At 46.4% G+C, this 15,939-nt stretch overlaps 1 protein-coding gene across 4 annotated transcripts in view; it reads left to right on the forward strand.

Annotated features, from left to right (window-relative positions):
- The window catches only part of GCNT2 (glucosaminyl (N-acetyl) transferase 2 (I blood group)), an 89,004-nt gene that overhangs the window by 36,005 nt on the left and 37,060 nt on the right, over nucleotides 1-15,939 (forward strand). Inside the window, exon 1 of one of the 4 annotated variants that reach the window (XM_079777665.1) lies at nucleotides 11,087-12,625. The exons of 2 other annotated variants lie outside the window; for them this stretch is intronic. In XM_079777665.1, coding sequence (XP_079633791.1) covers nucleotides 11,707-12,625 — 919 coding nt within the window. In that variant the 5' untranslated portion in view covers nucleotides 11,087-11,706. Of the gene's footprint in view, nucleotides 1-11,086; nucleotides 12,630-15,939 lie in introns of those variants that run through there. One more of the 4 variants, XR_013813811.1, reaches the window with a different exon arrangement.

Raw genomic sequence — 15,939 nt, forward strand, 5'->3', positions numbered from 1 at the left:
CTACCCTCCGTCTGTCTAAACCCATTCTCCACAGGGACAGGATGACCTTCATAAAAATGCACCTTGAGCCCTGGCAGGGTAACTCAGTTGATTAGAGTGTCATTGAGATACACCAAATTTGCAGGTTCGATCCCCGGTCAGGGCATACATAAGGGTCAACTAATGAGTGCATAAATAAGTGGAACAACTAATTGATGTTTCTCTCTCACTCCCTTCCTCTCTCTTTCTCTCTCTAAAATAAAAATTTTTTTTTTCTAAAAAGGGCACCTTGACCATGCGATCACATCTCTCTCCTTTTTAGAAAACTTCTCTGGATCCCTGTCACTTCTAGCGTGACATTCTAGCCCCTTTACTGGGCACAGGTGCTCATCACAGCCTGGCCCCTTGCTTTCCAGTGCCTTCTCTCAGTGGGCACCCCATCCCATCCTGCACTCCAGCTCTCCCGGATGGCTTGTGGGTCCCAAATGTGCCCCTCCCACCTGCCCTGCCTGATTCATGCACGTCCTTCTGCCAGAACGCTCTGGAATGCTCTTCGACCTCCTCCCTGATCCTTTTACTTCTAATCCAGTGTTCTGTCCCCTATTCACAAGGCAAAGTGCAGAATTGCTCTTTTCTGAAGTCGTTTTTACTTAGAAAGGCAGATGAGGTCAAAGTGCTACAAACTAATTATCAAGGATGGAAGCCCTTGAGTGACACTTTGTCCGCCCTTTGACTGTCTGGAACTTTCAGCCACCACTCGCAGCGTTGTGAAGAAGAGGTTATATGCTGCCAACTGTGCCAAAGGGCACAGCTTGTATAAACCCTCTTTGAGAAACTTGTATTTAAATGGATAATTCTGTCCTTTTCTGATTTTTGATGACCAACTATTAAATGGAGTCTTGGATAAAAGTTGATTTTAGAGCCACTCTTCTCAGTGAAATGCAGAATTAGGGAAATGCAAGCTTTCAGTAAACATCCCCCTTAAGTCTTTCCTCGGTTTGCTTTTCTGCTCATACTGTTCTTTCTCCCTCGGTGAGCTCATTTCCACCCACAACTAGCCCCATTTCTGGGCTCCCAGGCCTCTCCCACTTCTCCCTATCTTTGGATCTCCCTTCCTGCAGCTCCCTTGGGAACCTGCCGACATGCCCCCCCCCCCCCCCCGCCCCCCGCTTCCCCATCCCCCACTCCCCACTAACACACGTCTCCAGCATCCCCGTGACTGGCACGGCCATTCTGCAAGTGAGCCAGCTTCGCCCGGTGCAGGCTCCCATATCTAATCAGCACATTCTGCACATTCTGTCTGTGACGGCTTTCTGGGGAGCGGCACCCTCCCTATTCCCATCACTCCTGCTCTAACTCGGCCCTTCACGCTTCTCAAGTAGATTCCCAGACCCTGTCAAGGGTTCTCTTGGGCCCAGGTCTCCCTCTTCAAACCATTCTGACACTCTTGACATATTTTGCTTCCTAAGGCATAGCTCTAAGAATAAACTTCTCGGTCCCCAAAGCTTCAGTGAGTTCGACAGCTTCTTGAATTATTCAGTATAAACATCTCAATGAGGCATGTTGGATATCAATATATCCCTATTGGATATCACCTCAGTATCACCAGTATGACCCACTGCCAGTTCCGGCCGCTGCTTTCCCTGAGAGGGTCACTCCAGAAACACCAGCAGGCCTCCGGGCCTTTCCTCGGACCACTCTCCTCCCTCTCTCCCATCTAAATAATGGCCTTGCTAGGTCTGCATTCAGCGGCTTGTCGTTTAGGAAGCTCTTCCTGATCTTTTTTCTCAATTGTACACCCTTGTATCCCTTGTTGTAACTCTCTTATGTCATTCTATAGGCTTTTTTGCATTATAATTATGAATGTACATACCATATTACCTTGACTGGGCTATAATCACTTTGGGGCCTTTTTTTGTTGTTGTTTTTTTTGGCAGCCCAATTAGTGAGCATCCAATGGGATAAAAAATAAATATTTATTGACTTAAGTCAGATGGAAATAATTTTTAATATGCCCTTTGTGCTGCTGCCCAGCCAGCTGCAAATCATCACCACCACCCCAACTGAGAGAGAGAGAGAGAGAGAGAGAGAGAGAGAGAGAGAGAGAGAGAGAGACTAGATTACCCTGTCAAATCCTGAGGGTCCGCTTCAGGTAGCATCTTCTAGCCATGCTCAGGTTTCCTGGGACAGTTCCTGACATCCTTTCTGTTTCTGGTCAACAGCAATGGGACTGTTCTGTGCTCTCTCCCTCCGTCTTTGCAAAGCATCTGGCTCATCTTGGGGATGCTTCTCAACGCCAAGCTCATTTTGGGGGCAGCCAAACTGCGCTTCACTCTGAGGCCCACCACCCGTGCACTTAGCAGATGGGTGTCTTACTCTGCACCAAAGAAATAAAAAGAGCAGCCCAATCGCAGAGGCCTCTGCTATACAGACCAATCTGGGCTTTTATAAGGCTGCTTCTTTGTTGGAATTACCCCAACATTTGGTGAAGCAAACGACCCTGCTAAGATTTGGAGTGATTTCCCCCCCGAGTCTCAGAGTGGACAGTATGCAATCTTAGAAAGCTAACTCCAAAGCAGCAAGTATTAATTACTTCCCTAACTAACCATTTCTTAGTGTGGTTTCTCAATGCCAGACCACTTACAAGCCTCTCTTTTCCTCTTCCGACCCACACAGTGTGTGGCATTCTTTTTGGAGATGCTTTTGAACAAAACTATGAGTGGCAAAAGGTTTTCCTCAGATATATCTACCCTGCGTCCACTTTAAGCACCGCATTTTCAGAGAATGGATAGATGATAGCCATTCCCCGTAATCTTTCTCTTCAGCCAGATTTGAAACATCGAAACGTAACTGTGAACATATCCAAGGACAACATGGTCATCTTTGCAGCAAGCTGAAGACACTCAGACCATCTAATGCCGTTAGCTTTCTAGTTATGTCTTCTGTAGCCACCCCTTCCTTAGCCCCAATCCTCAGAAATTCCTCTTTCATTGAAATTCTGTAACTTTCTCCTCAGTTCAAGTCAGGGCTCCTTCTTTGAGCTTCTTATGGTTCTACAGGCTGAAGGCTCTCCCGTGTCCCATGGGAAAACTGCCCACCCAGACCTGGAGTCCTGCGAGGTGTTGGGTGGTCTCCTGGACAGGTGGGACGCCTCCCATCTGGGTTCTACTCTCCTAGGACTTTGGTCTGAGCTAACTGCCCTCACCTCCAAGCCTTCTAGATTTATTTCTGGTCAGTTAGCCTACCACATTTTGGACTTTCCCTGCACTTACTCAATCTAACTGTAATTCCCCAGGGCAGTTTCCTGTAAGAAAACAGCTTCCTTTTTAGTCTGAGCAGAAGCTATCAGAATCACAGCATTTAGAGCTGAAAGGAGCCTTGGGGAGCACTAGTTCCAATCCTAACGTTGCATACATTTGGAAGTTGAGAGTCAGAGAGATCAAACAGCTGGCTGATTATGATGTTCCATAAAATGAGTTAATATTTTCTGGCTACATTGCCCATTTATTAAGAATGTTAAACAAGCACTTCAAACACACACACACACACACACATGCAAAACACTTCCATTCATAAGACCCCACATGTTCCTATTAGCTCCACTTTACAGGAAGAAGATCTCTCAAGTCCCATGTACTATAGAGGGAGGGGATTGTAGATATAGTTAACATTGTAACGACACAGTTCTTTTTCCTTTTAGGTTCTCCCAACATGAGATAGGTTGTTACTAAGGCATTCTTGTATCCACTGGGGAACATCTATGTAGATAGAATGGTTTAAGTGCATTCTTTTCCGTTCCCTGTAGAGCTACCCCACAAATGTTAGTCACTTTGTCCCCATGCCTCAGTGGTTTGGGGAAGGGTCATGTAGAGTTTTCATGCATTACAGTTTGCAGACTTTTGATGATTTGCATGTTTCTCCCACACAGATGAATGATTTAAACATTTATTTTCCTTCCACACTGATTCATTACGGAATCCCCTCTATAGGGTATATCTTTCAGCAGTGAGTGGGTAGGACCAATGGTGTCTCGGGTGACCAAGTCATCTTGGTTTGCCCAGGACTCTCTCAGGTTTGGCATTGAAAATCCCAAGGCCTGGGGAGTCCCTCAGTCCTTGGTAAACCGGAACAGCTGGTCACCCTGGGTCCTGCCCCCACACATTGCTGCTCACCCTTCCAATGCCCAGGGCCCCTTGGAATCTAGAATTAGTGCCCTAGATATTTATGTTCCTCCAAATAGCGCTGATCAATAAACTGGAAAAAAATTATCATCAAAATCACCCAGTCATGTAAGTCACAACACATTGAAGACACTGTCAGCCACGAGGGCCCTAACCAGAGGCCAGGACTGAGCCTGCTCTGTTTATAACAAAGTTTCCATTGTTTTTGCAAAGGAAGGATAGAGTTTAAGGATGTCATCTCAAAGGATGGATTGGTAAACATAAAATTTGAACCTAGTCACTTTAACCAGGGGATAAATCAAGTGTGGAGATTTTCTTCAACTAAGTACAAACACAGGACATACCTCGGCGGCACACTTGTTTCAGCTTTAATTTCTAGGAAAGCAGAAGAAACATCTGCTTTTGGGGATTTATCCAAGCATTCTGTCCTAACAAACGGTCTAAACTCAAGTAAACAACAGGTTCTGTGGGAAAGAAGCTAGTATGACAGTGGATAGAATAAACTGAAAATAAGTCAAGAAGTTAATAGAGCTATTAATATTAGAAGTTGGAGCAAACCACTGTCTATCTCTATTTGAAGAATGTTTTTTCATTTATTTAAAAATGTTCAGCCCCGCCGGTGTGGCTCAGTGTTTGAGCATCGACCTATGAACCAGGAGGTCACGGTTCGATTCTCGGTCAGGGCACATGTGCAGGTTGCAGGCTTGATCCCCAGTGGGGAGTCAAGCCTGCAGGAGGCAGCCAACCAATGATTCTCTCTCATCATTGATGTTTCTATCTCTCCCTCTCCCTTCCTCTCTGAAAAAAAAAAAAATCAACCAATGAGTGCATGAGTGAGCGGAACAACAAGTTGATGCCCCTCCTCCCCCCGAATCAATAAGTAAAATTTTAAAAAATGTTCAGAAGATAAAGAGTATCTTCAAGACACACATCTCTGGCAGAAACTGAATTGTAAAATACTATCTTTTAGTAGAAATACCATATCATTCCCTTGTAACTTCAATTCATATTCAAAAATATGGCGTGGAACCCAGGCCAGAGTGGCTCAGTGGTTGAGCGTCAACCTACGAACCAGGAGATCTCGGTTTGATTCCCTGTCAGGCACATGCCCTGGTTGTGGGCTCGATCCCTGGTTGGGGGGCGTGCAGGAGGCAACCCATCAATGATTCTCACCACTGATGCTCCTATCTCTTTCTCCCTCTCCCTTCCTCTCTGACATCAATAAAAATATATTTTTAAAAAAATATGGGGTGGCCGAAACCGGTTTGGCTCAGTGGATAGAGCGTCGGCCTGCGGACTCAAGGGTCCCAGGTTCGATTCCGGTCAAGGGCATGTACCTTGGTTGCGGGCACATCCCCAGTGGGGAGTGTGCAAGAGGCAGCTGATCGATGTTTCTAACTCTCTATCCCTCTCTCTTCCTCTCTGTAAAAAAATCAATAAAATATATTTTTAAAAAAATATATGGGGTGGAGGAGTTTGGCGGTGTCTGGTCTGAGAAGCACAGCAGAAGAAAATGGACAGACCTTGGGCACGCAAGGGGTTCTCGTGAACTTGCAGTCTTTTTTTTTTCTCAGAGGAGACATTGGGAAACAGAAAGGTTGCATAGAAAGATAGTCACCTATTCTTTTCCAGGAAATGTAACAGAACATAGGCAAAGGCTAAATTTTTGCTTGTAGGGGTTTTGTTTGTCTGCTTTGGATAATTAGAGTTAAATCTGGGCAACGAACCCCAGAAGGGAAAGAAATGTGCTACCGCAAGGAGGCTGCTGGGGGAGCAGAGAAAAGCAGTGTGGCCCCAGAAGAACGAGATAAACGGGGGAGGTGGCACGGGGAATAGGAGGGGAGAAGGCTCCGAAGGCTTCTTCACCAGATTCACTTTCCACCACCTGGCTATTCTAGAAACTGCTCTTTCCTTTTTTTTTCAGTGAGTATTTTCAGACTTATAAATAATACTGATGAAACTACTCCTTTTTTAAAAGTGGGAAACTGAGACACGAGTGATCCTAAGAAACGTTCTTGAGGTCACACAATAAACAGCAGAGCCAGGCGTTACATCCTGCATCAAAGCCTTTGTCTTCCCCACCAGGCTGCCAAGTGGTGTCTTTCCTGGGGTGCACCGGCAGGCTGGCTCTCCAAAGAGGGAACCACGCAGTCTGCCGTTGGGAATGAAGGGCGGTTCCCTACTCTGGGGGGGGGGGGGGGGGGGGGGGCAGAAGCAGCTCCCAAGCAGAGCTGTTCTCACCAAACGCACTCAGGAAGGTGGACGGGTGTTTAAGGTCTCAGATAAGCTGAGTTTGGCAACAGAGAGAGAGATGACTCGAGATTCGCTGAGTACTTTTTAAAAACCTAATTTTTAAAACTGATTTCAGAGAGGAAGGGAGAGGGAGAGACAGATAGAAACATCAATGATGAGAGAGACTCATTGATCCACTGCCTCCTGCACGCTCCCCACTGGGGATTGAGCCTGCAACCCGGGCATGTGTCCTGACTGGGAACCAAATGGTGACCGCCTGGTGCATAGGTCGATGCTCAGCCACTGAGCCACAGCAGCTGGGCTTTGGCCTGTTCAAGCCAAGAATGATTTTACATTTTTACACGTTTGCGGGGGAAATCAAAAGAAGACTATTTCATGGCATGAACATGGTATGACATTGAGATGCTGATGTCCATAAGCAGTTTCTGCGGGGACACGGCCACATAGCGTCATGGCAGCTTTCATGCTGCAGAGGCAGACCTGAGTGGTGGCCTCAGAGACCAAGTGGTCCTCAAGCCTGAAATATTCACTACCTGGCCCTTTCCAGGTAGATTCACATGGTGTGCATACTTAGTATTTGCCTAACATTTTTTAGGAAAAATTTTGGTCATAATTTTCTGGACAACCAAAAGCCCACCCTTTTGTGCACAAAATGGTTAAAGAACTATTTTGAATAAGTATTTCAGAAATGCCTTTTAAAATAGAATATGCAGAATATATGGAGAAGAGTTCTATGACTGCATTTATGTTTCTATTCCACTAAACGTTAGGACTCTTGTTTTCAAAGAAGGTCTGGTTGGCCCAGCGTTTGGACTGCTTGTCAGTCTGCCAGCCCTTGCAGAGACATTAACTTATTTGATACTTACGAATGCTAGAGATATTGTCAACAGTAATAAAATGGCCAGTCAGCTGTACAAATAAATGCCGGCCATCCTGACGTTGAATGATCTTGCACTGATCTGCTTGTGGAGTTTTTCTTGGGCCTCCTTCATTCTCAGGCCATCACCCATTGCTGACAGCAGGGTGCCCGAGTCTACCAGTTCTACATCCCTCTTCCAATCTGTGACTGCTTACCTGCTTAGGTCTGAGAAAGTTTAAGGTTTCTCTAAACGAAGAGTTAATAGGCTGGGCCTCAAGACGGGTTTACGCCGTTGATGCTTTCACCAGAGATGATGAACTGGCATCCTGGGGGCCAGGGGTGCATGTGTGTGCATGCACTTATATTTTAACATTTTGTTGATCTCTTGATGTCATTTAAAGAGTTTGGGAATTTTTAAAGATAAAATTCAGATTTCTCACTTCTCTTAAAATATCCGGAGAGCTGGCGGCATTGGCCCCGTGGTGCAGCGTGGATTAATCGCGAGCGTTGAGAGGGAGCTGCGTGCTTTAGGTGGGCACAGCTCTTCACCAGGGTCCCACCCTCTCTCTCGGTCCATGACTCCATGGCCAAGCATTAGCTGCCACTTGTGAACTCACTAGCTCTGTTTTTCCTTCCCTCCGACCAGCTTCACTTACTTTCGTATCTTGCCTGCCCGTACACACCTGAGTGTGTGCATCCAGCCTACAGCATGTGATCCTTGTTTTGGTTGCTGGGAGATCTTCTTTGCTTGTTGTGTCTCGCTTGTGGCCAGTGTTTGAGGTTGCCAGACAGATGCAACAGAGCCTCAGACGGGGAACAGAATGGCGTGAAGGCGATGGAGACGAGAGGACCCATCAGAAGCATTGCTTCGATTCCGTGGCCAGTTATTATGCCAAGAGAAGCAGTCTGAGGTAGAGAACTCTAAGGACTTGGGAACAAGTCAGGCCTGGCTTCCAACCCTGCCCCCCAGCAACCAGCCTTCAATTTGCCTGTGATAGCCCAGCTGAGGTCGGGGCACAGCTCAGGAAGGTTAATGAGAGCTAAGTGACTAAAGGGAAAAAAGATCCCACTGGGTTCTCAGAACCCCCAGGCAGCCCAGCCTTTGTTTGAGCTGAGCTGACTGTGCGTTGTTAGTTGCTATCCTTGTCCTTGTCCTTGTTTGTGACGATAAGGTTATCCTGAGGTTGAGAGAGGCAGGGAGTGATACAAAATGTCCACCTGACAACACTTTTCAGTATGTTAAGCAACTAAAGTGGAAAAGAGCAGAAATAATGTCCTGGTTGGAAGTTAATATTTGAGCCCACCAATTATTTGCTGGAAGACAACGCCTGCTCAGTTACCCTAGATAACAGGTAAAACAAACCTCCTCCCAGGCCAGCTGCTAAAAACTCTAACCTCACTCTAACCTCGGGCTGTTTATCTAAACCACTGTAGATAAGGCAGGACAAACTATAAGACTTTTTTATTACTGCTGTTTTGAATGTAAATCATGTTCCACTCCCACCTGCAATGCGCTTTGATTCAGTCATGATTAAAGACTGGTTGCTTTTGCTTTGCAGGGGCATTCTCCAGAGCTCCCCACTGTGGGACCAAGGCTCAAGGCAAAGAGAGGGGGCAACAACAGCCTCCATTGAAAGCCCTTTGCCTCACTCCCCACCGGCAACCCCACCCTTGCTCTCCACACGTCCTGCCAAGGAAGTACTTTGCAGAAAAGGGTGTGGCTCTAATAAGAATGAAGGAAAATGAAAGCATCAAAATGGATTATTCAGTTCTGCCCTTTATCTAGTCTCATTCCTACTAATTCCTTCCCTACCCCCCTGGGTGGTGGTGGGGATAGTGGTGAGGGAGGAAAAGAGTGAAATTTAACCTTCATTCTTTTTGAGTGGGAGTACCCATTTCAACCCATTGGAAAGCCTTAAGAAGGTGTTTTTCTGTTGCATTAGTAAGAACAGAAATCAAAATATCTGTTCATGAACAGGGCCAGAAATGGCTATTTTTCAAAAGAAAAACGACAACAGCAAAAATTGCTAATGCTTATTGAATAGAATATATGTGAACATACACATAAACCCTGAATAAGAGTTATCTCATTTAATGTTCTTAACCATGTGAAATAGCAACCACTGCTGTGTTCCATCTGAAGAATCTGGTGCTTAGAGAGGCTATGTAACTTCACCCTTGGTGACCAGCTGGTCAGTGACCAGCTGGGATTTAGAGCCAATTAGACTGGCTCCAGCATCTGGGCTAGGGACCTGCAGATAGAAGGCGCTGGCTTCAATCCAGCTGAATGACTTAGGGAAAAAAAATAAAATAATATATATATATATATATATATATATATATATATATATATGTGTGTGTGTGTGTGTGTGTGTGTGTGTGTGTGTTTGTATATACACTTAGTGGCCAGATTATTATGATCTCTGAACGCATAATAATCTGGCCACTCAGTGTGTGTGTGTGTGTGTGTATTAGAGGCCTGGTACATGAATTCGTGCATGGGTGGGGTCCGGCCAGCCTGGCCAGGGGGTGGGGACATGGGCGGTTGGCCGGCCTGCCTGCTGGTCAAACTCCTGGTCAAGGGGACAATTTGCATATTAGCTTTTTATTATATAGGATATACACTGAGTGGCCAGATTATTATGCGTTCAGAGATCATAATAATCTGGCCACTCAGTGTGTGTGTGTGTGTGTGTGTGCGTGCGTGTGTGTGTGTGTGTGTGTGTGTGTGTATATATATATATATATATATATATATATATATGTATTTGTATTGGCCTTAGTTTCCTCACCTGTAAAATAAAGGGTTGTGTTAGGTGATTTTTTAAGATCCCTGCCAAATCTTTGGGTCTATGTCCAATCAAAATCCATCACATCTATGCTACTGTGGCCATTCATTCATCCAGTAAATTATAGGAAGTTAGAGGGGGATAGGAAGGGGCAGGGAGATTATTGCATTGTACACCGGATTTTTTCCTAACTGGGGCAGCTGCTTCAATTGCCACACCGGGGCCAGGCCGGTAGGCTAGCTGGGTGACTGCAGGAATGAGCTGGGAGCACACCCACTGCTTCTTTAGTTGGGCTGGTTACTGACCCAGGAGCATTCTCACCACCTGCACCAATCTGCAGCCCTCCTCCACACCTGCTGAGCGCTCCAGGGACCTGGCGGGTGAGCTTTGGGAACCCCTCTGTAATGTGACCAGACCTGCTGGGCTTCTCTTCCTGGCTCCCCCGAATCTCACTAACCAAAACTTCCAGGAATTTTCCTGCAGTCCAGTAGCCTTTGTTCTTTCTTAAGAGTAAGGAAATGGGAGAGGGCACTGGGTGGGAAGTAGAACCCTCTGAGTTCTCTGAAATGTCCTCAGATCTCAAGATGCCAGGCTGATAAAGAGACCCAGTGGGTAGTCACTCATATTGTAGATGATACTGCGTCAACACCACGGGTTATCTGAAGCTCTTTGTGAAATGGGAACCAACTTTTGCTCTCCGGGAACAATGACTATCACCTTCCTCTCTGGCAGGCGAACTAAGGTGTGCTTATTTCATTGATGTCATCCACACCCCCACCCTTTAATGTTTCAAGTCCCTCCCAGGTTCCTTCTGCCCCCACCCCATGCCCGCAACCGTGTAATCCCACTTTCCCTCTTCCCATAGCCTGCGCACACATCTATGCTAGGTCACACCGTCAGAAACCACCTGATTCAATCCCGCGGACACCAGACTTCTTTGCTGCTGATAACAGACATGTTGCCAGTGCCTTTTTTCCTTATCTGTGCCTGTGCGCGCTCAGAGGCAGAGAGAACACTGAAATGAAAAAAGGAGGCCGGGAAACGGGGGGAGAGAGAGGCCGGAGCCTTAGTCCTCCGCGCTGCGGTTTCCTAGGTGTGCAGGGTGTGCAGGGTGTGCGGGCTGACCCGAAAGAGGAGAACCGCTCGCTCGGAAGCGCCAGGGGAAAGTGTGAGCAGAGAAGGGAGATGCGATCGGAACGGAGTGGAGGGAAAGGGGGTGGGGTGAAGCCGGAGAAGCCCAGCCCCGGCGAAGAGGACTCGTCATTCCTCTCCACGGCGTAATTTGCCGAGGTCCGCCACTTGGGTTTCGTATGCAAACGAGGAGGGCTTCCCGCGGGCCGGGCCGGGGCCGGGCGCCCACTCTGCCCCGCGCTCTGCCTGCGAGCGGCCGGCCGGCTCCCAGCGCCCCGGACCGGACCGGAGCCCCGGAGCCCCGGAGCCCAGGGCGGGCTGGCGGAGCATGCCCTCGCCCGCCGCCGCCGGAGCGGACAGTCAATGAGGAGTCAAGGAAGCCTGCCTGAGAAGCTGTGGAGATTCAGGACTGGCAAAGGAAGGCCATTCCGCCCCTTCTTCACACTTGTGTTTGCAGGGACTGATCATTTCCCAGTCCCTGGGGAGGGATTCCTGCTCCAAGGAAGGGAAAATAATGAACTTTTGGAGGTATTACCTTTTTGCTCTCACGGTGCTCAGTGTGGTTGTTTTTGTGATCCGCTACAACAGCCGCTTAAGCCTGCCCCAAAGGAGGCTGAACGGTTCCAGCGAAAGGTCCTCTGTGGGGAGCGCCTGTGAGTCCGCCCTGGAAGATCAGCCCCCGGTCCTGCGGGAGAAGACGGTGCCATCGCCCCTGGCAGGTGTCCCTTGCGAGGACTACCTGACCCAGAGCCACTACATCACAAGCCCCCTGTCGGAAGAAGAAGTGGCGTTCCCTTTGGCCTATGTCATGGTCATCCACAAAGACTTCGGTACCTTTGAAAGGCTCTTCAGGGCGATCTACATGCCCCAGAACGTCTACTGCGTCCATGTGGACGAGAAGGCCGCGGCGCAGTTCAAGCAATCTGTGTGGCAGCTACTGAGCTGCTTCCCAAATGCCTTTCTGGCTTCCAAGAGGGAGCCGGTTGTCTATGGCGGGATCTCCCGGCTCCAGGCGGACCTGAACTGCCTGAGAGACCTGGTGGCCTCCGAGGTCCCCTGGAAGTACGCCATCAACACCTGTGGACAAGATTTCCCCCTGAAAACCAACAAGGAAATCATTCAGCATCTGAAAGGATTCAAAGGGAGAAACATTACCCCGGGCGTGCTGCCTCCGGCGCATGCCATTGGACGGACGAAATACGTCCACCGAGAGCACATAGGCAGAGATGGCTCTTTCGTGAGGAACACTAATGTTTTGAAAACCTCACCTCCACATCAGCTGACCATTTACTTTGGCACCGCTTACGTGGCCCTTACCAGAGAGTTTGTCAACTTCATCTTCCATGACCAAAGGGCCATTGATCTACTACACTGGTCAAAGGATACCTATAGTCCTGATGAACATTTCTGGGTGACACTCAATAGGATTCCAAGTAGGTACTAATTTCCATTACCATTTGTTCTTACTCATAGATTGAGTTTGCTGCCATTCAACTCCTCTAGAGAACTGACTCATCTGAAATTATTTGGGGGGAAATGTGTAGAAAGCTATTAATCTAGTTGGTTTTTAGTGACATTTTAGTGCCAGCTTTGTTGTCTTACAACCATGTGCAATATAGTGGTCTGAGAAATATGCTGAGCTACAGGAGCTCTGGCAAACTACCTTTGACAATATATCCCACAGTTGCCAACGTTCAGCTCAGTCTTTTGAATGGATGCTTTTCGTAGTCCTCCATAAGCACAGCTCTAGCATCATGAGATTGGTATTTTTCATAAGCATTCTAGAACTTAGGAGTTGAAATAGGATGTAATACAGTATTACATTGATGCTCAAAGTCATTGCTCAAAGTTCATGGGGTTGTTTTCAGAATCTTTGAATTCTCTTTGGATAGTTCACAAATTATCACTCCAGCTTAAATGTCTCTAGTCTAAGACCTGGACAAATACCCTGGTCTCAACTGATTGGGTTTAATAAATCTAGTCTGGTATTATATTGCCTAGAAAAGTGGTTAACCATGAGATGAAACATACAGAGAGATTCTAGCTGGAGTTAATCAAAGGTAAGTTCCTAATTCTTAAGTCACAGATTTTTATTATAAATTCCAGTTTGCAGCCTCTTGTGTTTATATGCTGTGAAGTCATTTCTGTTGTGTTTGATCATTTGGAAAGGGGTCCAATGTATGCTAGGCAACTGGAGGCAAAAAAACCCAACAACCCACCAGCACCAAACTCCTTCTTGGATTAACCTTTTGCACTCGGATGTCGAGTGTGACTCGACACGGTTAGCATCGGTAGCAGCTCGAGAAAAAAGCAAGCGAGTGCAAAGGGTTAAGGACTGGGTTTCTTTTCACAATTCTGTTTCCCATGTTTTCTGGGATTACCTGTGTGACCTGCATTCCTTTTCCCGGGGATGTCCCAACACAGTAGTTTCCACTATGGTGCCAGCCTGGCTGTGGTGCCAGCCAGCCCTGTGTGAGGGGGTGGCCCTACACCTGTCATGCTTGGAATAACTTTCTGCTCTTACATGTGCTATTGCTATTGTTGAGGCATTGAGTGCTGTTTGAAACTATGCTCACATCTGAAAGCACACTCACGGCAGTTATTACCCAGTAACTCAACATTCCTAAAAGCTAAGCAAGAGTGGTTGGGCATAGAAATCTGCTTAGAGAAAGAAGCAGGAAAAAGTCCAGCAAGGTGCCTGGGGACACAGACATATGCTATCCTCTGAGCAGTTTGTTTTCAGAGATACTAAGTTGTCAGATCAGGAAGACTGGGGGGCGGGAGGGGGGGGCGGGGGAGGGAACCAACATTTACCATAGGGCAGTGAGTGTTCATCCTTGGATCGTTTATTAGTTATAACACATGAAAATAGTATATATGTGGCATCTAATACTGTTTTCGTTGATACAGTTTGTGCCAGATATGTGATGTTCTACATCATTTCTTTTAATTATAAGAAATAGTCGTTGTTATGCTCATGTACGGATGAAGAAAAGGAGGCGCAGAGAGTCTGAGCTCTGCTCATCACACACGGCTTGTTTAAAGGCACAGTGGGGATCTGGTCCTGGATTTGTGTGGCCTGAAGTTTAAACTGCTCCTCTTGCAGCGGGAAAAGAAGGAATGATTATTCTTTCCTATATATCCAAAGCAATGACCCTGCGGAATCACAGAGAGGAGAGAGGAGAAGGGTGGGGAGAAATGAGGAGGGCAGCGGAAGGAAGCTCCACCTCACCACTTAAGCTGGAAACAAGGTTAGCAGGGTGTGTGTGTGTGTGTGTGTGTGTGTGTGTGTGTGTGTGTTGAAAGACAGCATGCTGAGGCTTAATGGGCCACTGTGCTAGCTTGAGTCACGGGAGGGTTGTCCTTGCTGGAATTGGTCACCACACCCTACACTGGCTTCTGTGCCAGCTTCCTGAGTCCATCTGGAACAGGCTGTGAAGTGCATGAGGATTCGTCTTCACACAGCATAGAAAAGAAGTCCTCAAAAAATAATAGAGCCGAAACCGCTTTGGCTCAGTGGATACAGCGTCGGCCTGCGGACTGAAGGGTTCCAGGTTCGATTCCGGTCAAGGGCATGTACCTTGGTTGCGGGCACATCCCCAGTGGTGGGTGTGCAGGAGGCAGCGGATCGATGTTTCTCTCTCATCGATGTTTCTAACTCTCTATCCCTTTCCCTTCCTCTCTGTAAAAAATCAATAATATATATATATATTTTTTTAAAAAATAATAGAATGTTTTGACATTTATATTTCCAGCAGTCAACAAGTACTTATTTAGCCTTTCGTGGTACCAAGCATTATTCTGTGTATTGAGGATACCTCTGTAAGCGGACAGACATGACTCATGGAATTTTAGTTTCAGGATTTGAATGGTTGAGCATTAAATTTAGTGCCTGTTTAGTATAATGGGCTAAATTCAGTATGATTTTAGTATATTGGGCTAATTTTTCTCCACTTCAACTCCTCAAAAAATGCTTCCCCCCCCCCTGAATATCTGTATGTGTGTGTGTGTGTGTGTGTGTGTGTGTGTGTATATATATATATATATATGTATTTTTTAAAAAAATTATTGATTGTTTTGAGAGAGAGAGGGAGGGAAAACCATCAGTTTGTTGTTCCACTTACTTACGCATTCATTGGTTGACTCTTGTATGTGTCCTGGCCGGGGATTGAACCTGAAACCTTGGTGTATCGGGACGATGCTTTAACCATCTGAGCTATCTGGCTAGGGCTGTCTGCCCCTATTTTTAAAACAATTTTAAAAGTTAGCTTAAAAACAACAACAACAACAACAACAAAAAACACACCAGAAAATATGTTCACAAAGTTCAAAATTTTTAAATTTTGCACTCCATTAGGGACTAATATTGTAGCTTTCTTCCAGAGAAGTTTTATTCCGTTTATAGATAATAAAACTAATTAAATATGTGTGGAAAATAGTACACATACTTTTTAAAAGTTCACCACAGAAATGCACAGAAAAAGAAAAATGGTCCTTATTTTATTTTATTTTTTTGGTCCTTATTTTAAATGCTCTGTTGTCTATAAGTGAGAACAAAATACCACAAGATGTGGTTTTATTTAAATAGATCATAAGCAAACATTTAAAAACTCACCTTTTGTCTTATTTTGAAGGATTTTCAATCAAGGCCCTAGGAATCTTGTGGGACAAAGGCACCAGGAACCTTTGCTTCCCGGAGTCCAGCAATGGTGAGCTCTCAGACCGGCTGGTTCCCTTGTTTAAAGCT

Source organism: Cnephaeus nilssonii (genome assembly GCF_951640355.1).
Source record: "Cnephaeus nilssonii genome assembly, chromosome: 7".
Taxonomy (NCBI): domain Eukaryota; kingdom Metazoa; phylum Chordata; class Mammalia; order Chiroptera; family Vespertilionidae; genus Cnephaeus; species Cnephaeus nilssonii.